General features: G+C 34.1%; 1 protein-coding gene across 1 annotated transcript in view; it reads left to right on the forward strand.

Moving 5' to 3' along the window:
- The window catches only part of LOC113499394 (espin), a 130449-nt gene that overhangs the window by 46857 nt on the left and 59331 nt on the right, over positions 1-24261 (forward strand). Inside the window, exon 2 of the mRNA XM_026879873.1 lies at positions 15343-15498. Within this exon, the coding sequence (XP_026735674.1) occupies positions 15343-15498 (156 nt within the window). The remainder of the gene's footprint in view (positions 1-15342; positions 15499-24261) is intronic.

Genomic DNA, 24261 nt, shown 5'->3' on the forward strand with positions numbered 1-24261 from the left:
CCTGTACCTACTACGGAATTCCTTCCTTGAATCGGGGGTTTCACAAACCTCCAAGCCACATGCACAAACACACCCAGTCAACTGACAAATCGATATTAAAATACAATTGTTTAAACTAATTAGTTAGTATCAGCACTCATGTGTAAGTACTCCAACATGAAAGTAGGTAGTGCTAGCACTAAAAACTGGGTTGCGATCGTTTCTAATTCATTGTCTTTATGCATTGTGTGTTAATTCTGAGAATCAACATGTGTCTGACATAACATAATACATCTTGTAGCAAATTGTTTGAAAGAATTATGAGTATACTAATTGTTGACCTCGGGCCCGCTCGCTAAATATGGAAAATGATTCCATGGAGACATATCGGGTTGATGAAAATAATATCACACACATCGCATGTGTTGATCCAGGTTATAAGCTATATGTGGACCAAGTTTCATCTTGATCCGTTCAGTAGTTTTTGCGTCAAAGAGGAACAAACATCCATACATACAAACTCGCTCGTTTATAATATTAGTATGATAATAGTTAATTAATTGTTTCACGGGAAGTCAATTAAAAATAGACTTGTTTATCTTAATATCTAAATTACTGTCCTTAGTTTTAAGTGTAAGTTTAGTTTGTAATTTGGAGTCACTTATTAATAGGCGTACTTTTATCAATGTGTTTGAGGATTAGAAATTAAAATTCAGTTTCTTTTTTAATGTTAGATCAAATACTAGATTAGTGGTTGCGCATACTATTGCCGAGCTAACAGTGCCGAAGTACTATGTAGAGCCCGAAATTAGTAAATATGGTTAGCTATTTTAATTAATCTTTTTTAATATAAGCTATATTAAGTGTTTCGATCAAATCAAATCAGCCTATCTAGGTCCACTACTGGATATTGGCCTCCCTCAAGTTGCACCACAACCACTGGTCGCATGCCGCATCTAGTCCAAGCCATATTTTTAGGTAATCGGTACATCGGTCTGGGGGATGCCCTACACTGAATTTTTCCATTCGTGGCCTACACTCTAGGATTCGTTTAAACCAACGGAGCGAGATAATGGCGTTTTGCTATTAAATGTTTAATAAGTAATTAATAATTAATTGAGAATAGCCCGTAACTGAGATTAACAATAAAAGTAACGTAACCAACGGTCTCAATGAAACTAGTTTCAGTTTAAACGTACAATAACTAACAGTTGTTTTATCATACAGTAGACGAAGTTAATTACAAAAATAATTAAATTATTCACTTATCTATCAATCTGAAAATAGCAAGTTGGCAGACATTCTAACGCATAAAAAGTCTCATTCACTTTTTAGAGATCCATCTTTACGAAAACCAACAAACATTAGTTGAATAGTATATAATAGAAAAAGTATATAATAGAAAATGGAGACAGCGAAAATTCAAGTGCAAACATAGATGGAATCTTTTTAAAGTATTAGAATTACTTTTGAGAGATTCACCTTGTGTTAACTTGACAATTTGTAAAATTGTTACACGTTAAAGGGCTAAAGAATTCGATTCGATATAAGACGGAAAATATTAAAGACTTTCTAAAAAAGTGGATTTAGATTAGTGCATCCGTTGAATTGACTGTCTAATATTAATTTTTAGGCCAGAAATTAAACGCTGGTCTGGAAATTTACTTAACTAAGGACTTAGACCGATCTCGATGACATTTCAAATTCAGATTCTGTGAATGTAAGAATAGTATACAAGTGATACTCTCAATTAAAACAAAGGCCTCAGAGTTAGGTAAAGAAAGCAATAGTCTCTTTAGACACTCTTTGAGGAATAAAACCTTTATCAAAGATTATGCCAACGTAAAGAACCCTTCTCGAGTCTCAGACTCACACTTGACCAACTTTTCAACCAGCCCGCGTCTGCGCATCGATGTAAATTTAACGTCATGCGCCTGAGTTCCAAGAATGACTCGCAAAGCGTGACAGTCTCAGACGAAGCCGGGGCATTAGCATAGACAGTCAGATTTACTTGTTTCATTGCATATGCCTAATTAGATAAACCGCATAATGATGCGTGCATCAATCAATAATAAATATGCAAAAATGCAACAATTTCCTAATTGCACGACACATTAATAAGATTTAAATCGGTATGAATATGGATTTGTTTGTCTGACGCTAAAAAGAGGCGTCTTTATTGACACCGAACATGGCAACATTGGTGAAGCCAGTTAGTTGTATCTTTTTATCTTCGAGTGAAGATATTGAAGCTTTTTTTTACGTTTAATCCGCAGGGTTCCAAGTTTTGTCAAATATTATAATTATAAAAAAAGTTATTAATGACAGTACCACAGACAGTACGATTAATGGACATTAAATAAAAATAAAATCATAAAGTAACTGTCTATTAAAATACAGTTTAGAACACGTAACGCAATAAAAGCAGTTTAAAAAAAAGAACAAGCGAACGAGACAAATATTTAAAAACATATAACATTCCATTTCTATTTTTAAAAACAATACCACGCCACCTAATTTTATTCTCGTCGCCATTTTTACATGGAATAAAAAGAGTGAAATAAGTAATTTGAAATTTATAAATGGCGTATCATGTTAATCGCGGCACGGAGTGATAAACATCATAGTAGGAAGTGTTACAGATTAACTTGTGAGGAAATTGTGATGGTTGCACAGGCACATGTTATGTACTTGCGCTTCTGGTTTTCTATTTCTACACACTACAGTCGACAATGTAAACAACATAACTTGTTAAAAAAAAAGGATAAACAGCGAAAAGCCTTAACTTGTTTAAAAAAAATTGAAATGGATATGTATGTGTTTAATCCGAAAAATCATGATATCAAAATAATTGTTATATTTTATTCCCAATTTATAGTTTATGAACTGGTTTTTGCCTAAAATTTATTTATAAAAGGCTGATAAAGTAAAATGTGTTCTAAATTCTACAAAATGTGATTGGGAGACCGCAGGGGGATACCATATTAATATTCCTTTAAAACAGACCCACAGTAACACAAACTTGAGTGGACCTTTTTCAACAATCTTTCAAATCAGTAAACAACAATTATGAATGAACGAAAGAAGTACAAGCAATGTTTTAATGAAAAGTAATCGATTTGTAGTGAACGAAATCTTCAAATAATTACCAATTATACAATTAAAAACTTGCCAATCACGGTGATTCCGTATTGAGAGCAAATAATTAGTGAGAGTTTGATACAAGTGCCTTAGAAATTTGACATTCTTTACAAACGAATCAAAAATATAATTAGTTAGATAATCCTTCTCATAAAATTAAATATTTTTTAATTTTGGTCAAAGGTTTATGTTGCTTATTTCTGTTTGTTTAATCTTCTTAATCAAAATATGAATATAAGAACAGATTTAAAATGTAGTTTCATTTTAGACGCGATCTTTTCTTTATCAGATGAAAATTAAGCTATCTCAATTTGATCTTAGTGGTAAGCTATATTAAAGTTATTCATATTGTTTAAATACTGTTTGAAACAATAATTTTGTGATCTTTGTAAATTAGTGTAAGGTAGGTTCCCCCTTTAAGGCTATCACAGCTATACTCAACCTAAGCCTACGAACAGATCTTTTGTTAATTTTCTGCTAGTCTTAAATCAGTAAAAGTGATATAACACATTAGCAGTATTTCATTAAAATGCCTTTAAAATTAATTGCGTAACATTCCATAGCTCAGTGAGTCATCGTTAGAAACACTTTTCCCAAATAAATTAGTGCTTGTTATACTTAACAAAAACCGCGTGAATACTTGCACGTGAACACGAGAGCTAGGTGCCTATGTTGACTTTGACGTATTTATTGTACTAAGTTGTTTCATTATGAAATTAATAATTGTCTAAATTAGACTTTATAGAATTCAGTGTAGGTTTATTTTTGAATGACGTTTCTATTGCATCCTCTACTGAGCCTACGTTTGTAATTGATTGTATATTTTTGATAATGTGTGAACGTTTGATGTAAAATAAATTAACTTTTTAACACATTATAAATCGCGATGTCTGGCGGCTGTTTGAGGGCTAAAAGTTGAAAAATCTTTACGGCTATTGACATTGCAACAATGAAACGTTTATTATTTCTTATTAACTTAGGTACTTCCAAAGAGTAAATCGCTCATCGATCTAATTATAATGTCTCCGGTCTAAATGTAGCAAGTACCAAAAGTATTTTCATAATATATTATTAAAAATATGTTACTGGTCCAATTAAAGCAATACTAATTAGAACGTGCAAAATAATATTAAATTTTCGAAATAAAACTTCTAAATTTCAAGACGAACATAATCATATGATGAAATGAATCAAATTCTAAACATTTTTGTAGGCTGTTATAACGAAGTATACTTAAGAATTTTCCATGCACTTGTATTTCTGCTCTAAAACACATATTTGCATAATATATCTAATAGTTACGAGTTAAGAACTTACGAGATTGTTGCGACACTAGCTCCATTTTGTTACCACAATCAACAACTCTATATTTATGATCAGCTCTACATTATCTATGATTCAAGCCGCCATTGTTGAGGCATTGTTATGTCAAAAAGTACAAATTGGTGTAAACTTTAAATGGCTTCCGTATTAATTAGTTTTACGTATTTTACCATGGTTATTTTATGACTAAAGCTGTAATTGATGCATTGAATTTTTAATGGCGAATCGTGGAAGGCATTATGTAAACGGGCCCATTGTTCCGGTTTTGAAGTTATAGGAGACCCCACCATAATTGGGTTTGGAAAAAATATATCTAGTAGAATTTATCAGCATTAATATTGCTAATACTTATACGGATAATATTTTTTTCACACTGGGGACTTTTTATTTATGCTAGATTTTATGTAATAATTTGAGTAATTGTGTAGCGGGGTTGTTTAAAACAATCAAACATCAGAATTTATGAATTGTGTAGTTACAATGACACCAGATTTATTGCTCTGATTATAAAATGTTAAAAAAGGATACATAAATATTTACAATATTGATATTTAGACTTATTTTTAACCATTTATTTTTAAAGTAAATAACCAATATTACTACCAATTGTCATTATGTCACCAGATAAAATCTTAACGGTACTTGCCCCCCATAAATTGTGGATTACAAAATACAAGTTCACCTCCAAGCTGCAATGTACCGTAAAATTATAAACAAGTGAAATTACCATTATTACGCAACGTTCAAGTTTCTCACAATTTTCACTTATTTTCGCGCGTAAACTTCTATTTGTCAAAGCGGGAAACCGGTTCAGAAATGTGTCATGGCGCTGGAGCGCGCCATATGACCGGCTGTGACAACTGTCATATTAGTGACAATGTACGCGCATTAATTGCCGTCAACATTGTGGATCATCATATCACTTATGTAGGAATGGGAGAAAGAGCGAGGCCGCTGGCCGCGGTGGCAGTCGCTCCACACGCGCAATTCGACATGGTCAACTGTACATAATTACGTGCACCGAGTGTATGTGATCAAAACACAATTGCGCGTATCTGAACGCGTCGCGTCACTCGAGAAAAAAAACGAAAACGTCAAAATTTCGCGCGCTTTTCGATACCATAGATTAAACATTATGATTTATTGGAACGTGTTTCGTGATTAAAAGTGAATAAACATTTTTTTTCCTATCGTGTTGAAGTGAATGTGAAACTATCTATTGCGTAAACGTTAAAAAATTGTGGAGATGATTTTTTGTTGAATTCTTGTGCTATTACGACTGTGTTTATGTTTTCAGTTATTGGTTCTTGACTTTACACGTAATTGTTTTATTTATTTATTTATAAACAACGGTGTATTCTGTAACACTTTATTGCGAAGCGAAATTAATTGTGAGTTATGGCCTGATTCCCAAGTTTCATCCCATTGTTGTATTCAATTTCTGTTAAGAATATTTCTTACAGGAATGAATGCTTATTCTGTAGCAAGTTCGTTCAGAAAACGTGAGTTAGATAGAAAATGTCTAGAAAAAGTTGGGAACCCAATCTGACGTAGAATCGTGATCGTATGCGCATAGTAATTGTTACCTTTCGTTTTACGATAATTACTTAATTTGTTGGACGCAGTTTGCATAATGAGTGAGCACAGTGATATTCTGCAAACATATGGCTGTATGGCGTAATTCCGGAGAAATTTTCGTGTTTTTAATTGCTTTACATTGATAAAGAACTCTTTGCTATATTCGTTCATACATAGAATCTGGTTGGCTTTAGTTTCATTATCTTCTTAAGATGTTAAGTGCTGTTAGTCAATCATTCTATCTTATTAAGTGCTAGAGTTATTTTAGTGATGTACTTATATAAATGTGTTGTCTCTTGCATATTTTTATATAAACGCTTGGTATCTAGAATTTCTAGTAAAATTGCATATCGCGACATCAATTAACATTTATAAGCAAATTATTATCATAAAAAAATAAAATGATCTTTTCATTCATAAATCAGAATGAATTCTGAGTCTCTGAGTTATAGAGCTATTAGCCGGATATATATAGATTAGCGGTCAAGGCCAAAAAGACATGTATTTAGGAATACTAACAATCTATTGACACACTTAATACAGAGCTTATCTAAAGTTCTAAGCTCATTAGTTTGTTGCTATCTTAATTATAAATTGTAAAAGCCCTGGACTTTAAAGTACGTACATAGCTATAAAGCTATATATATGTAGGTATAAGACGATACCCAGCCTGTCATAAACTGCTAACTCTATAATACTGCTAAAAACTTAAAGTTTTACAGTACACGGCATAATGCCAGTCTATTAGGTCGCACTACTGAGCTCTAGCTTCTTAATTCCCATATAGGGAAGGTTTAAGCATTGATCGCCACGCTTGCTCACTGCGGGTTGACAATTTGAGATTCCAATATTTTGTATCCAGGTTTCCTCACGATGGTTTTCTTTCACTGTTTGCTAATGGTATCTTAGAATAATTAAAAAGTATGAATTACAATTTCAAAAAGTCACATTCGTACTTGCCTGTATTGGTGATCGAACTTGCACCTTCTTTCATTCATATAAAAAGAAAGATACATAAAAAATTACCACCAGCACAACATTAAATACGTCAAATTTAGTAAAAAATATTAATGTTTAAAACAATAACAGAGGTATTTTACATCAATATCATATAAAGAGTCCCCCGTACATTAAATTTGCATGTAACATGACGAAGAAAGCGTTTTGCGCTGCAGAGCGAAACGCATTACTTGATACATATAATAAAGCATAAACATAACTTGTAGACGAGCGTATCAATAACTCTATACACGATAGTCTATGAGGAAGCTCTATGTTAGTTATGGTACGCACTTTGTTTTGGTTGGTTTTGATTCACGGACTTTTTACACTTGCTTAAATACCTCTCTGTAATTGTTAGTCTTGCCTTCCTTGCTTTCCTCCCTAAAAACTTTTGATATAAAACGTTGCTAAGGCGACATTATATGACTCTACTTTTCGAAAGGTAGAGCAAAGTCAAGTTTCGAACCCTAAAAACATATGTATGTAGAGTTAGAATCTTGACTCTACAAACCCTAACGCCACAAATTCTACAACTCTCTTGTTCAAATGTTAAGTTTAACTAACTTCATCATCACGCAGATGATACGAAAGTCATCAAATTTTAGATATTTCATATTAAATGTAATGCTGCGATTTAGCAGACTACACATTTGCCTGAAAACGGTTATAGATGAGGACAATTATAATAAATACTCATGCCTAAATCTGGCATGAGACACTTTACCTATCAAACATAAGAAGTATTGATTTAATTACGTATCAAATCAAGTATATTTATATCGTGTCTTGGAACATGTGTCTTGAATGTATATAAAACCCCCCGCGACACAAGGATTAATTTCCAGACAGTGGAAGCCGTTCCAAAAAAACAAACAGCTTTATACGAAAGGACAACTTTATATAATTCATACATAATGGTAGAGTTCAAAAAAAAAACAATGCTTATATTAAAACGAACACAACTTATCCCAAAAAGTATTTTCTATAGAATCGGAACATCATTCAGCACGGAATCAGATAGCACCCCATTATGTCTAGTTCCTACCTACTTATAGATGTCTTATCGTTTAATTTAATCGCGAAAATATGTAGGAAGCGCTCTTTATTTCGTGTCTCATGCTGAATACTAGTGACGGGCAATGGCCGACTAATGACCAGTAATTTGTTACTTTTTAACGCTTATAACAATTCATGACTAATTTTATTAAGTTCTTGTGACATCGATTTGAAGTAGGCATGTCTGAGGGGCAACGTCGAGTAGAAAAATGGAAATTACAGCATTTTTCGTTTGTTCAGACATTTGCTTTCATAGTCAGTGTAAGTTTAATAATGAAAGGGGTATAATTAGTTTATTCCGCCTTTTTACTTTTAGAAGATAATAGTATTTATTCGTAAAATCATATTATTCATATTATGAAAAGATTGTTAAGTAAAATTTCAACATTATAGTTTGATTTTCATGTTACCTATATTTGATTAGTTCCTAATAAAACTCATCAAAATATAAATATAAAGGTTAATATCCAGTAATTATATCAATTATCGATTGAGCAATCGATCAGTCGTAAACTGATATCCAAAGCGACGACTCGTTCCGGCCATAACTCGGAAATGCGCACACGTACTTAAAAAAATGCGACCTGCTTCTTCGGTCGAGTTTACAGATTACACAACGCCTTCATAACAATGAGATGAGAGTACGGAAGTGTTACAGAATACGGCCGTGTAACCAAATTAACCCTTGACTCGTAGGTAACAGTGATTTTCTGTGCTCTTACTTAGTAGTGACAGTTAAATAACGAAGGAGTTCTGCGGAGTATGAACAATGCCTAGGGAACGCTCATCAGACGGGGACTGTAACGCGATAGCCCGGCTCATCAAGGACTTCTGCAGCTGTTCCGAGAACGGCACGTGGTCGCCGGAGATGACGTCAGACCAGCGGAAGGGGCCTCTGCTCAAGAGCGAGCTGACCAACATGTCGGCCATGCGACGCCGCATCATCTCCATAGCGAAACGAAAGAGCAAAGAGGTCCCCGAACCGCCGAAGCTGACCTACGGCAACACGTTCCAAAAAAGTTCAGAAACTCTCACTTCGAATCTTATCAACACCACGATCAGTTCCCAAAACAGCACTCTCAGGCGAAACATCGACAACTTCCTCCTCTCCCGAAGGATGTTCGCTCTCGAAGAGGACATTTACGAGAAGCCCATTCAAGTGAAGAATTCGTCGTGCGGCGAAAACTGGTCGTTAAGCAAAGCGTGGCGGAACAACAACTCTGATTTCTTCAATCGCTCCCCTACCCTCGATTCTCATCGGTTAATTGAGCGGAACCACACCCAACTCGAGCGGATAGACGAGATCCCGCATCGGAAAAAGCGGAATAAGAAAATGAAGGAACAATTACGTTACGATAGGAATATTAAGCGGCATATTCGGATTCGTGTGATGTTGTCGTTGAGGATGCGAAGGTATATGAAGCGGAGGTTGAAGAAAGCGGGTCTGCCGGCGTCGCAGAATGTGAACGTGCCTCCGCGAAGGTTTCCTAGGGGGGCTTCTGTGACGTCGAGTTTCGGGACTCGGTCTTACAGGAGCGTGATGACGGACAAGTTGGCAGACGGCACCGTGCTCTTTGACATCCACGAAGCCCGGAACTCCACTATGGAGTTGTGCCACGACTACGAAGAGGACCTCGATACGCTACAGATCGCGTTACGCGCCGGTAACTTTAGGTAAATATTTTTGGATGCTCTAGCTTCATGAAGAGTGAAAGTGGTTTAGCTGTTATATTTCTTGCGTCGCGTGTTTCTACGTAGAGTAAATGTTAACACTTGGTCGCTATTTATTTTATGCATAACATTTATTAGCAGAAAGGTATGTTGTAATAGCATTGTCAGTGAGAAGTACAATGGAAAGTTATAATGAAGATTTTTTTGAACAGTTATACCCATGATTCATTCCACAATTTATTTTGACATAGAAACATGCTCAAGACGAGTATTTGTAATGTGTTCTTGTTTTTAAGTGGATAATATACTTCATTAGTTTATGTAGTAAAAAAGGTAAACAATCTTGGTGTGTCTTTTATACTTAATCATAACAAAAAACCAAACGACTGATATATTTCAGTGATACATTTGGTTTGTTAATATTTATATTTGTTTAACAATAGTTTTTTCAGTAACATTTTAACTATGTTTTTAATCATAAAGACACCAAAATTGTTAACCTTTTTGTGGTACCTACTCAAATGGAGTATAGATCATTATTTTGGATTTTTTAAGACTTTCCACAGAACTTCTACTAAAATTCAGTTATGGTCCTATTAAATTACTAAAACTCTAAAAAATAAATTCTTGAGTATGCGCAAGAGCCGCATACTAAAGTATTGTTTAAACGACAAATATAATTTTATCATTCAATAAATCAACAACACAACATTATTTGAGGTCACCTGTTCCTAAAGGTCACAATTTAGAAATTGCCCTCACACTCCGGATATGTGTCTAGCCTACCGTTAAGCCTTTGTCTGTCCCCCTGTACCGGTGACTAACACTTGTGTTATTGACATCCATTGTAGTTATATGGAGCGTCATGCGAAATTGTTTCATCAAAATATGTAAAGTGCCACTAGTGGCCATGTTGTGTCGGGTTTTGGTGCTCCTGTAACTGATTTTCCCCATAAGCTTGTCGATGCATGCCTGCTGGCACAGGCTTGCTGAGACTGATCCGGTACTTTCCGGTCTAGGAAAAACTCTAGCTGTTACTCGTGGGCCTGGCCACTGCGACCTGACCTCTAGAAATCGAAAATGATCCCACGGAAATATAAAATCGGGATAAAAAGTCTATGTGTTCGTCCAGATAAACTATAAGTGTACCAAATATTTTTCATCTTAATCCACACAATAGTTTTTGCGTGAAACAAACATCCATACATTCAAACTTTCGCGTTTATAATTTTGGTAAACTTATACTCGCATTTCAAAATTGCGTGGAGTTTATAAGGTTCGTTATCAATATTATTATCGCAGGTTCAATTCCCAAAATTTTGTTATTGTATTTATTTACAAATATTGTCTGATTCCTAGCACAAAAGCACTAATTATCTATAGCCTTTAACAACTTTGATACTCTGTTTTAGCAATAAATAGGAACATATTTTTATTTCTTTTAACTTTTTCACTAGTTTGCTGAAAAATAACTTAATGCTAAACTTTAATTTATTTGTATTTTTTAAATTTTCAAACTTTAAAAACTATGTATCTCAGTCGTTTCGATAGATGACCGATTCGTTACTAAAGAATAATTATCTACATAAGTATTAAAAATAGAGTCTTCAATGCTGTCAGAGATTCAAATCTAAATAATAAAGTTAGTACCGTATATTATTTAACCATAATAGCTTAAATAATAGTAAAAGAGCAGTTTTATTATTACTTTCTTTCACAATCTCGGCTAAGACGAAACGTTATGTAAATTCAGAATATTTTAACTTTAATGAATGAGAAACGAAACGGATCTAGACTAGTGAACGTGTGGGTTATTAGAATTTTTAAATGTCTTTAAAAATGTATGATTGTAGGTCTTTGTATGTCTGATTCTGAAGACTGAGACATTGCAATGTAGATTAAAACGATCCTTTTATTGGTGTAAATTGGTTGCCAGTCACATTATTATAAAATACGTGATTCCCACCGTAGTTAACGCCGATGTGTTTATCTCTGGTGTCAGCTAACTTATCCTGTAATTTAATCGAAATCGGTTCAGTCGGTTGTTGTAGAATATTTAGTTATTCATTTTAAACACTTATATCGGTCGATTAATTGCTCCAATGTCATTGGCATGAAGTTTATTGAACTTGTTAAGTATTTGTCACTGTGCATGCGGTTTCTATTTTTATCAATAGTTGTTACTAGCTGTTGCCCGCGGCTCCTCCTGCTACTTAGTCGAAAAGGATCCTTCGGGAACATACAATCGGGATAAGAACACCCTATGTGTGTTAATGGAGGTTATAAAATATATCCAATTTCGTCCAGTGGTTTATGCGTGAGAGAGTAACAAACATCCTTCCATTCCTTCTTTTAATATTAGTGAGATATCATTAAAAGTCATACAGATGACGCGAGAACATCGTACGAGTTGCAATCTAAACTCGCAATGATTTATCGCTTTCGATACCAGCCTCTCTTGAAAGAAGACATTTCTACCATGGTTAATAATCATTTATTTATCACATATATATACTCTCTACTAATATATAAAGCTGAAGAGTTTGTTTGAACGCTCTAATCTCCGGAAAAAATGTGTTGAAATTTTTGTGTTGAGTAGACCATTAATTGAGGAAGGTTTTAGGCTATATAACACTACGCTGCGACTAATAGGAGTGAAGATACAATGGAAAATGTGGAAAAAACAGGGCAGGTATAATATAACTTATATCTTCTAACCACGCGGACGAAGTCGCGGGCAACAGCTAGTGTTGGATAAAAAAAGTCGTACGATATTTCTCGCCTTGTCTGAAGGATTCTTTACGTATTATTATTTCATTGTATGAATGTCGTAATCGACTTGCGTGTTGGTATTTAAATAATTTCATACGGAACTTGACGGACTATTTCTGTTGGGACTGCATTGTAAGCAAATTGGGCGTACTTAAAACAGTTAAAGAATTTGCAGAAACATTCTTTGTTATGTAATTGTGTACTTTTAGAATTCTTCATTCTATTAAAGTATACCTAGCGGTTCACAAATAAAATTTCTTGTTACTATCTTTATATGCGCATTGCAAATTAAAATAAAAACAATCTATTTAGCACGAAGAAATAGTGTCATTATTTTTTTTGAGTTTAAGCGCTGGAGTCAAAAAAGAAATTAGTTTTTTTTTTCACACACGGTTATCTGATCCCAAGCTAAGCAGAGCTTGTGTTATGGTAACCAGACAACTGATAAACTTACTTATATATTTCTAAATACATACATATTTTAGATAAATTACACCCAGACACAGAACAAATGATCGTGCTCATCACACAAACATTTGTTCTGGGTGGGAATCGAACCCACGACCTCCGGTATAGCAGTCAGGGTCACTCACCACTAGACCAACAGGCCAGTCAAAGAACAGTCAGTTCAGCATAAGTAAATTACAAAATCTTTGAATAAATCACAAATCAACTTTCGTCCACACAATTATTCATTAAAATACACCGTATCCATAAATTCATCTTCATAAGCTCATTAAACATGTTTCAAATACATAAATATCTTACACATACATAATCACTTTCTCTACACATGTCAAGTAATGTTCAATGTTACACAATCTTTTGAAAAAACAAGGATTTCCTCAAAGAGTTCCGGGAAATGACTTTTATTTTCTTGCTTTTCACTGTTGTAAATGTTAGGTGGAGTAAGAAACTGCAGTTAAGATTGTCCAGTTAGTAATGAGTTTAAGAGGCTAGTGAGTTTGTTTATAATCTACTAGCTGTTGCCCGCGACTTCGTCCCCGTGGGTAGAAGATATAAGTTATGATTTATACCTGCCCTGATTTTTTCACATTTTCCATTATATCTTCGCTCCTATTAGTCGCAGCGTGATGGTTTATAGCCTAAAGCCTTCCTCGATGAATGGTCTATTCAACACAAAAATATTTTTTCAATTTGGACTAGAAGTTAATGACATTAGCGCGTTCAAAAAAACAAACAAACAAACTCTTCAGCTTTATGTATTAGTATAGATTTAGATGTCGTTAAAGGCGGTCTGCGAATAAGTAACATATTTATTGATTACAACGATAATCTGTACTATTGTAAGGCTAGAGAGTTTGTTTGTTTGAATACGATCGTCACACGAACTAATGCAATAATGGTCCGATTTGTGAAAATCTTTGAGTTTTAGATAACCCATTTATTGAGGAAAGACTAACGATGGATTGCTAATAGGAGAAGAACAGTAATTAAATGTGTTGTTAAAATGGGGAGAAGATGCGTGTATTATTAACGCGCAAAAATTTTTTTTTTAGTCAGCAACAAATAGTATTGCCTAGATAATACCAAAAAGCCCAGTCAAATTTGTAAAATATGTAGCTCGTAATAGAAATATGTGTGTCTGATATATCCAAACTATAAAATTATGGATTTAAATTCTAAAATGCTCAAAATTCTTCTGTAAGTCCTGATTGACGGAGTGTAAATAATATGAATTTTATTTAAATGATAATATACTAATTTGTTTTGCTAAGGTTTCTTCCGGCATTTTGGACTTATTAATGAATGTCGATAATCTATCATTCCAAAAATTTTGATTTATTTTAAGGTTAATTACTAAACTGACTGGTTTAGACAAAATTTATGGAATTGTATCGATATTTTGATGTAACTTAGATTAATTATGAAAATGTCAAGTTTAATGTCTTGTTGCGTTTGTTTATATAATATAATATTTTCATATATTCCACTGTCCGTGTGTATGTCACCGAAATCGCAATCTGTTTCGGCGAATTTCAGTTAAATCAAATCAAACTAATTTGTTACCTCATGTACGAAAAAAGAGATTTCCTTAAAGCGGAATTCTTGTGCCTAGAATAAATTTATTTTTGAAAAAAAAAATCAATTTCCGAAAAAAAATATCTCCTGCAAATGGGGTGGTATTATAATTGTAAGAAATATCATTCTAGATGTGCCATTAAATGTAGCTAACGTCACTTTAGTTCATTTGCACACATAAAAAGACAAATTTCAAAGTAAATTACGATGTGTGGTCTATTCTCATAGTCTGAATATAAGCTAGTTTATTGTGCGTCAAATTGCAGTCTCAAGATAATAACCGTCGTATTATCAAGATTAGAAAATAGTGAAATATTGTTAATTTACATATTAAAAGATAGTATCTATCTTCTGCTTGGTAGTTGTTTCTGCTAGTAGCGCCATCTATTGTATAGTAGGCGAACTTCGCGATTCGCTTTGATAACTCTGTTCCGCGTTCTTTATATCAAATACAATGGTTATGCTATTGTTCGCTAGATGGCGCGTATGTAACTCGAGCGCGTTGATGTCTTTTGTATGAGACTGTTGAATCAGATTGTTAAAATTCGATTGTGGTAAAATAAATTGATTTATATTTGAGTTACTATTGTCTGTCACTAAGTAAATACAAAAATGTTCTAAGATATACTGTCATATTTTACGGTATTGATAATATACAATCAATTGATATTTTTAGGTGATCATTTCTGTACTTCCATGAATTTGTAACGGTATATTAATTAGGTCATGCCTAGTTTATCTAACTACCCCCATAATAATAGGTACATATTGTTCCAGGAGCGGTCGTCTAGCTGTCGAGGGGTGGTGGTGCGGGCGCGCGATGCCGGGCGCAGGCGGGCGCGCCAACAACGGCGCGCTGGCGCTGCACTACGCGGCCGCGAGGGGGTGCCTCGACTGCGTGCGGCTGCTGACCAACACTACGCCCGATGTCTCGTGAGTAACGCTCCTTATTACTGCTCCTTATGGAGTCCTTGGCAATAAAATGTTTGCTATGTACGTGACAAATGGCAGTTTGCTAGGAGAGCGGATTTGTTTGTAGCGTTATTTGAGATCGTCAAAATATTATAGGTGTAATATAGGTACAGGGCATCGGAGGTATGAAGAATATCTAAAGAGCTATATCTGGAGAAGTTATTTTGAAAGTTTATTTTGTGTTCTAATTGAAATAAAAAATGTGAAAGAAACAGCCCCAGTAAGTGGTTAATTAATAGTTTAGGTGCAAAGACTAGTGACACCATAGGTTAGCAACATGTGAATACGCTATCATATCAACAACTGTAAATGCTAACTTCTAACTCTGTTTAAAAATCGAACCCGCAACCTCTAGTTAAGCATAAAGATTACTAAGCCAACATTATAATAAAAACTATAAAAAAGAAGCCGTCGCTTGGATTTAGACAGTATTTTCTAGAAATAATTCCCGCTGAAAAAATCACTCAGAATATTCTGGTTTTAGTAGATATTATAGGCAGACATATTACACCTATTATTTATATTCATCCATCCTTCATCCAGAACGCTTGTTCACAAGATTTATGTAAGACATTAACTTGAGAATGAGCATCATTAGGCGGTCGCGCATGATTGCGCACGCGCACATCTGGACCCACTCACCGAGACTTATCGACGATGAACATGTTAGGATTCTTTTTGACGAAATTATACATTATATACAATTATTAAATATTTTGCTTTTAAATGGAAATCATTGTTGTGTTGTTTTTTTTTGTTTCCGCATGCTTAGGTTACGGAAATGTAGGTAGTGCGTTCTGTTTTGCAAAATGTGTAAAATGCAAGAGGTGTTGCGATGTCGTTTCAAATACATAATAGTTCAGCGAGATTAATTCTACACCTAAAAATATATAGGTATACACACTATAGTAGTAATAATTTTAAACCAAATTTAATGAACATCAGAACAAATTGGTTCATCTAAATGTAAATTATATCTTCTCAAAGCTCTATTAAACCTAACTAGTCTTCTGCCACATTTTAGTCTTTCCAGCCTTTTTTCATACGGAACCATAATTCTAAACGCCACTGTTCTGCTCAAATAAACACTTTTTATTTATAAACTTCTGTGCGTAACTGTCCAGTCACGGGATGTAACGGCGCGAACTACTGTTAGCGAGCGTACCCGATGCGTACGCGCAACTCGCGAAGATCTAATCTGTGAAGTACCTGTGCTAATCATATACATGGTTGGAGAGGTTTTATGGTGTTTTAATAGCAATTAAGATGCGATCAAAGTTGATAAACTGTATCGGTATATAGGTCTCCAAATGGCGAGGTTATAAAATTAAAAACCCTTATTTTTTTTTCTCGTTAGCATGGTGGTCAACACAAGTTTTAATAAATTTATATTTTAGACAAGGCTACTCATGGCTAAGTTACATCTTCATAAGTTAATAGATCATAGGTTAAGCTACGCTTGATAAGGTCGTTCCGTGTATAGCTGATCATCTATGTCATAAAGTATTCCTCCGTGTTCAGAAGGCACGTTGAATTGTGGGTCCGAGCGGTAATATTTTTTGTTCCAGTTTTGGATACATAAGAGTCAGGATACTGAATTTTCTTAAAAAAAAATTGCGGGTAAGGAAGACAGATCAAAAGAGGTGTACGCGTGTTTTGGGGACTCAAGTTTCCACGACCTTTACTTTAAAACTAGGTGGTAGTCCCTCAGATCAAGATTAATTTAGTAATACCTTTAGGTGGCGACATAGAATAATTAAAGTATTTTATTATTCAATTAACATGATAACAATCAAATAGTCACGCATTTCTATAAAACTCAATGACTATAATTAAAACTTGCGCGTACGCATTCACACTTAGGAATGTCTCATTATGGTAAATAACATTGTTTTGCTATTTACTTACTTTCTATTAATTTAAGAATATATTTAATAACGATAATTTCGGTTCTATTGTATGGAACTTGTACTTTCTACGTATGTCGACCGTACCAAAGAGGTTGGAAGGTTTTAGAAAAATTGTTATGTGAGTTAATGTCAAAATTTCCATTTGCTAAAACGATGTTTGTACTATCTTTGTTTTGACTCTTAACGGGGTGATACATATTTTAACCTAAGACTTGATAATTTTAATTCAAAGATCTTTGCCAATTAGCGAGATGTAACACTAGACTAACAAAAACGCCAGGAACGAAATCGACAAACTAAAAAAACTCTATTTATTACACAGTAACTTGTCATTTCGTCCTGTCTTGTGTCACTATAACTACAGTTAAAACAAAAAATTACACCTTACCAAAGTAACGGTAGAAACCGACCTAAACACAAGGACTAACTACTTCACACGTTGTTTAAAACACAACGATTTCAAAACAACACACTCCCGCAACGACTCCAGTAAGACGGTGAGAGAAAGCGTTACCGAATTAATTGCACTTATCTGTGATCGGGCGCTTCTAGCAAAGATTGTTGATCTTCACGCTGACGCCGTCCTGGGACACATTTATGTCGGCAATCAAAATAGCTTGCCAGACTCACGCTTAGCTTGCTAAATAGGCTGTTTATGGAGTTTAATTAAAACAATGTTCCGGATGTAGACGTTAAATAAAATGTGGTAAATGTTTGGATTGTTTTAAGGCTTTTTACGAGATACCAGACCGATTGTTGTAGGTAGAGTTCTCAAATTTCATAGGTTAGATTGATACTGAATATAATGTTTCATTAACTAATTAAAGATAACAAAAATATTAAAAAAAAACGACTATCGCACTAAGGACTTCAATCCTTGTGTCGCGGCGTGTTTCACAAACATACAAATCTGTACAGTCTGGGTGTCTTGTGTATGTAACACATGACACCCAGACTCAGAACAAGTATTCGTGGATCACACAAATGCTTGTCCTACCCGGGGATCGAACCCGCGACACGTGGCGCACAGTGGGTTTGGTTTGGTGACCTCAACCACTCGGCTATCCGTGCAGTCGAATGATCAACGAGTCAACTTATATTATTTAAGAATGCTGTGTATTCATCTTAAATTATATTTAATAACAAATACTCTATTGATGAAAAATAGATCCGATATAATTGCCGTGGCCAAGAGACCTTTATTTGTGCGAATTATGGCACAGAAACTTTTTTTGTGTGTCAAAGAATCTTTACTCTTACAACGTTGGGAGGCAAAGTAGGGGGTAGAAAATACATCACGTATTTACATGAAAGCTGTATCAGCTCTTGATGGCCGCATAAACGCCTGTAACGACATTATTATATTACTATTTACGTTTTTATAGTGAGTGAAATCAATTTGCAATCGGTTTTATTTCTTGGAACCGCATTCGTTTCTAATTGTAGAAATTATGTTTGAAAATAATTGGGTTTCTCTCATTTTCTAGTTTGTTTCAGGAATTCGTTAAAATTATTATAAAAATTGAAACTTTTTTTTAAGTTTATGAATTGAAAACATGCAACCTTAGAACCTTTTTCTTTGTTTTATGCTTTATCGTTCATGGTTTGAGAACTACTAGCTGTTGCTCGCGGCTTTGCCTTTCTGAATATCCGTTATAGCTGCAGAAACATTACAATAATTTTATAAATTCGGGTAACTAATGTGTCCATTCGAGGCGTCAGCTCGGATACAAAATTTCATTGAAATCGATTTAGCCTTTTAGTGGGAAGAGGTAACAAAGATACATGCATTTATAATATTAGTGATGACAGAATTATAAAAATTTTAACCGTCACCTTGATTTTCAGTGTCTTGGTTTGATTATTGATAATCAGATTATTGCCAGAAGTTGCAATAATGGTAATGTGTGGAAGTTTCGTTTATGGAAAAGAACAGTATGGTCTTTCTTGCTAGCTTCCATAAAAGTAACAAGTTACCAGGCAATAAAATATGCTTTGTGCTGGATTTGAATACAATGTATAGATTTAACACTTTCTATAGATACTTAATACATTTTAATAGCTATCAACCTTTCTAAGATTTTACAATGTAATTTATAGTGCGTGATAACTCATGTGCAGAATAAGGTTAGTTCATAAAAGTATAAAAGTTAAGGCCTACCTTATATGACCGGAGCTCTTAAATACATCATTGTTATGCATTATCATCATCAGCCAGGCCTTTTCACAACTATGTTGGGGTCAGCTTTCAATCTAATCGGATGCTGACAAGTACTAGAGCCACTGCCTATCTCATCTTTTCAACTCAGTTACCTGAGCAAGATGATACCCCTTAGTGAGCTACGAGCTATTGCTAATATTTTTCTATTGCACACAAAATAAAATCTCATAGCAATATACTCTACGTGCAAGTTTGTTGCTATTTATTTCTGCTTCGAATAATTTCGCGTGATTAAAGAACTTCAATCCAGAAAAAGCCACTGGGGTTCAGTACTCAACTTAGGGTTAATACTAAACTGATTCTGGAAGTATAAAATTAAACTACATATCGTCACAGAATATCTCTGCCTGTTCACTAAATATTGAACAACTAGCTGTTGCCCGCGACTTCGTCCCCGTGGGTAGAAGATATAAGTTATGATTTATACCTGCCCTATTTTTTTTCACATTTTCCTTTGTATCTTCACTCCTATTAGTCGCAGCGTGATGGTTTATAGCCTAAAACCTTCCTCGATGAATGGTCTATTCAACACAAAAAGAATTTTTCAATTTGTACCCGTAGTTCCTGAAATTAGCGCGTTCAAACAAACAAACAAACTCTTCAGCTTTATATATTAATATAGATATGTAAGCAGGATAAGTCACAATATTAACACGATTCGTCAAGTATTAAGAAACTGCGTTTATAATTTAATGCGACCACCATACGTGATAATGTTGTAAGTCGCAATTACCAGCAATTTGTAAGGCCTGAGGTTCCATTGGGCAAGTGAATGCCGCGAAATATCCGGAGCGAGGAGTTATGCAACGAATTATTAGTCTTATTACACCTTATTATCAGTTTTGTGCAGTTTTTAGGACAGTAGGCTGACACGGTTGAATGTTTTGGTCTTTTGAGCCAAATGTGCAGTCGCTAGGTACTATGTTTTTTTTAAGATGATAAAATGTATCGGATTTAATTTCGGGTAAACTTTTTGTAATTAGCGGAATCAAAGACTAAGCCCAGGAATAAAAAGTAGAAGTGTAGATATGGTATATGTTATTTATTTTGATTTACTATTAGACTGGATTTTAGCAATTAAATAAATAAATATTTAAGTATTTCTTAACTAAAACTAGTAGTTAAAATTATTTCAACAATTCGTACCAATTATGTAGAGCGTAACATTTTCTTTTAAGTAGAGTTGCCTATTTAATGTAATTTTGCTAACAGTATATTATTTTCCAGATAAAAAAACCGTGCTTTTGTAACTGATTAATCGCATTAACATTTATTTGTATCGCTTCCTCATGTGGTGAAATAACGGGCTGTTTAAGGAAACCCGGCGGAGTGCAAATAAAAACATAATTGTATACAGCAAAGAAAGCAGCCATAAGTAAGTCGAAGTCGGTCTGTTGCACTGATAAGGGTGCGGGCTTAGTGATAAAAGACGAGATGTTATGAAAAAGTTAAATAAAAAGTCCTTCAAGAAACATTCGATTATTTTTAAATTTTTATTATGTTTGAATTTGAACTCTGATATCGTCCATTTGCAGTGACAAAAAGTAGAGATCGTAGCTGTATTCTACACTAAATGTGAAAAGGCAGTCAAGTACAACAGCATGCTGCAATTTAGAGTAATCACTAGATAAACCTATTTTTTTTCTAAGTCTAGAACTTCAATGAGGTCTAAATTTAACTTAAAACTTCCATAAATAAAATAAGTAGGAGACATTCAAAAATTTCTACAGGAATGTGTGTCTATTTAATAACATATTTTACTTTAAATAGTAACATAAAAAATAAGTAAAATTGGAGGAAAAGCTTCGAAACATATGGCTCTACAACTCTACAATACCGATTTTTTTCTCAAAGTTCTAAGTCCGCTACCCGCTCCGCTTATCACAATACACCTAGCTCATAATAAGTAGAGCTCCATATTACACATTAGTAGTAATTCAGTCAGTTGTGTGAGATGCTACTCCGCGTGTACTCGTCCGGAGTGCAGTGCGCGTGAGTCGGTATCGCCTACGCTTTTCATAAGGAATACAAGTATGAAAACATAGTGATTTGGTTCGTGAAAGAAATTCGTTGTGAAACGTGGTTCTGTGTGCTTGGACTTTTAATGGTTATTTCTCTTTCGGGATGTGGTGGATTTTTTGTAAATATATCTAACAAAATATCATTAAAAATACATCAAATAACTAGATGAAAGCGTATAGGTTATGGGTCCAGTATATTTTGATACAAGTTACCGAAATTGCAATGCTTAAAATAAATGTACATTTTGAATATCGATGTTTCAACATATACTGGTCATACTCGATAATAAAGAGAATGATTCTCTCGATTTCTGAAAAGAGACAAATGACTTAAAGCCAAAAAAAGCAACAGAGTTTTGACATGTGATTAATTATTATGTTATTTATGACTATTCAGAAAAAGGTTGTTTTTGAATGTTAAAGCAGCAAGCTTGCTAGCGTCCTCACTTCGTTAAAAAGCATTTAAACAAGTATTGGGCTTAATATAGTCTATAACATATAAGAATAACGTGGCTTTCTATTGTAAAATAATTTCCAGCATCAGTACAATAATTCCTTAAAAATACCTCTACAACCTACCTCGTAATGATATTAGACATTTAAGTGCTCCGTACAGTTAAAACTTATCCGGCGAATTTCGCTTCGGCTAATCTAAAGTTAAACCTCCCAAAACGCAACCCAAACCATACAAAAAATCCATTCAAATTGGTCCACGCGTTTAGGAGCTAGTGACATACAAACTTACAGCAATATTATATTTATGACTGAACATGACCTGACCTTGACCATTTAAACAATGAGACAATATTGAATCAATTTCCACAGCTGATTGATTTGTCGTTGTTGATTGTCAGATGTTTTGAGGCCATTGTTCCTTTGGATGCATTGTATTTGACCTACATTGTAAAGAGTACAGTATGTAAGGAAAAATGTGAAATGTATATTGTATACTATGTATATCCATCAGTCAAATCTTTCGAGAATGAGTACTAAGATAGGCCACTTTCAAAGTGAACTACAAGACGCGGTCTTCCTTTTTGCGAATCTAGTATGATCTTATTCTGTGCTGAATATTTTCTTAGCAGATTCATATTTTTAGCAGACCCATTTTTTTCTTGTTGGAACACATACCGTCATAAAACTGAAGTAAGTTTTAAAATGTTCAAGCAATTTAATACCTACATATCACAAATTAATGTTATTTATATTATGTGTATGACTGAATTAGCTAACTGTAAGATGAATTAGTTTGTATCAGAAATTTGACAGACGGAAAGACAAATACAAAAGCTGCTCAATGAAAATGGAGATTGAATTGAATCACTTTTAATATGATGTGGAATAAAAAAGAGATGAAATATTTTTTGTTTCTCGGCTGGTTCCATGTGGCCCAGAACAGAGAATCGTGGAAGGATTTGGGGGAGGCCTTTGTCCAGCAATTGGACAGAGTGGGCTAGGTAAAAAAAATGTCTTGACAGTTATCTGAATCGCGGCTTTCAAAGAGTAATGTTAATTTTTATTATATTACGGTGAATACAGTTTCCAGCACTTTATCGACATTATAACTATTAATAGCTACTAAAAAAGCATTTAATTGAAAATATAATTAATCTCGATATATATTAATTTTCTCTGTTAATGAAAAAAGAGAGTCTATATATAGAGAGAAGAAAATAAGCTATTCCGCTTTCGTCATGGACAAGTTAACGTGTTTACCGTTTGAATTTATAATTCTATCGTTATCTGGTCTTGCACTTAATAAAGCTGTTGTTGGAGCGAGATGCCGGTATACACTTTGCAGTGCTGTCTCACTTCTACACTGCGAGAGTATGACTGATGGATGATGGTACGCGCCTTGCTAGCTATGTTTCTTTAATGAGGTGAGCGGGATTGTAAGCTGAAACCTAATGCTGTGAATAGCAGGTTATGGCTCGTTTACTCTGAGATAAACTTGACTTTTCTTCATCAATTTATCATTTAAACTGAGGCGGAAAGATGTCTGGCTGTCACTTAAAAACTGTTGTTTATTATACTTGTTGACGATATTTCCTAATAAGAAACGTTTTTCTCGTATTTTATCGTGATTTATTTTGAAAAACTGCACGATGTATATTTTTTTTATTTTGACGACCTTCAGTTCCAGTTATCTTTAGCCAACTTTAATTAAATAATTTGTTTCTAACATGTAAAAAAAACACAAGAAAACAATACGGTTATGTCATTATATAATTATTTACAACAAAAACAAAGCACAAACGACTGTCTAACAAGACGAAATTACAATTAATTTAATTTAAGAGTCTTTACATCCGAAAACAATAAGCCAGAATTGATAATAGCTGATAATAATACACGTTTATTTTAAGAGAAACTTCTCCTAAACACCTAATTGTTGATGCAATCAAATCCGTCTCGGATTAGCATATTCTCAAAACTCTCAGAATAAGAAAGCGAGACAAGGAGAAGTATTCTTATTCTCGTTTGCTTAACAAATTCAAGTAAAATTGGGCCGGTTTTTAGAGTTCCGTAATCAAAGGTCATAATGGGATTATTGCTGAAATTCTTATGAGAA

Source organism: Trichoplusia ni, chromosome 1, assembly GCF_003590095.1.
Source record: "Trichoplusia ni isolate ovarian cell line Hi5 chromosome 1, tn1, whole genome shotgun sequence".
Classification (NCBI taxonomy): domain Eukaryota; kingdom Metazoa; phylum Arthropoda; class Insecta; order Lepidoptera; family Noctuidae; genus Trichoplusia; species Trichoplusia ni.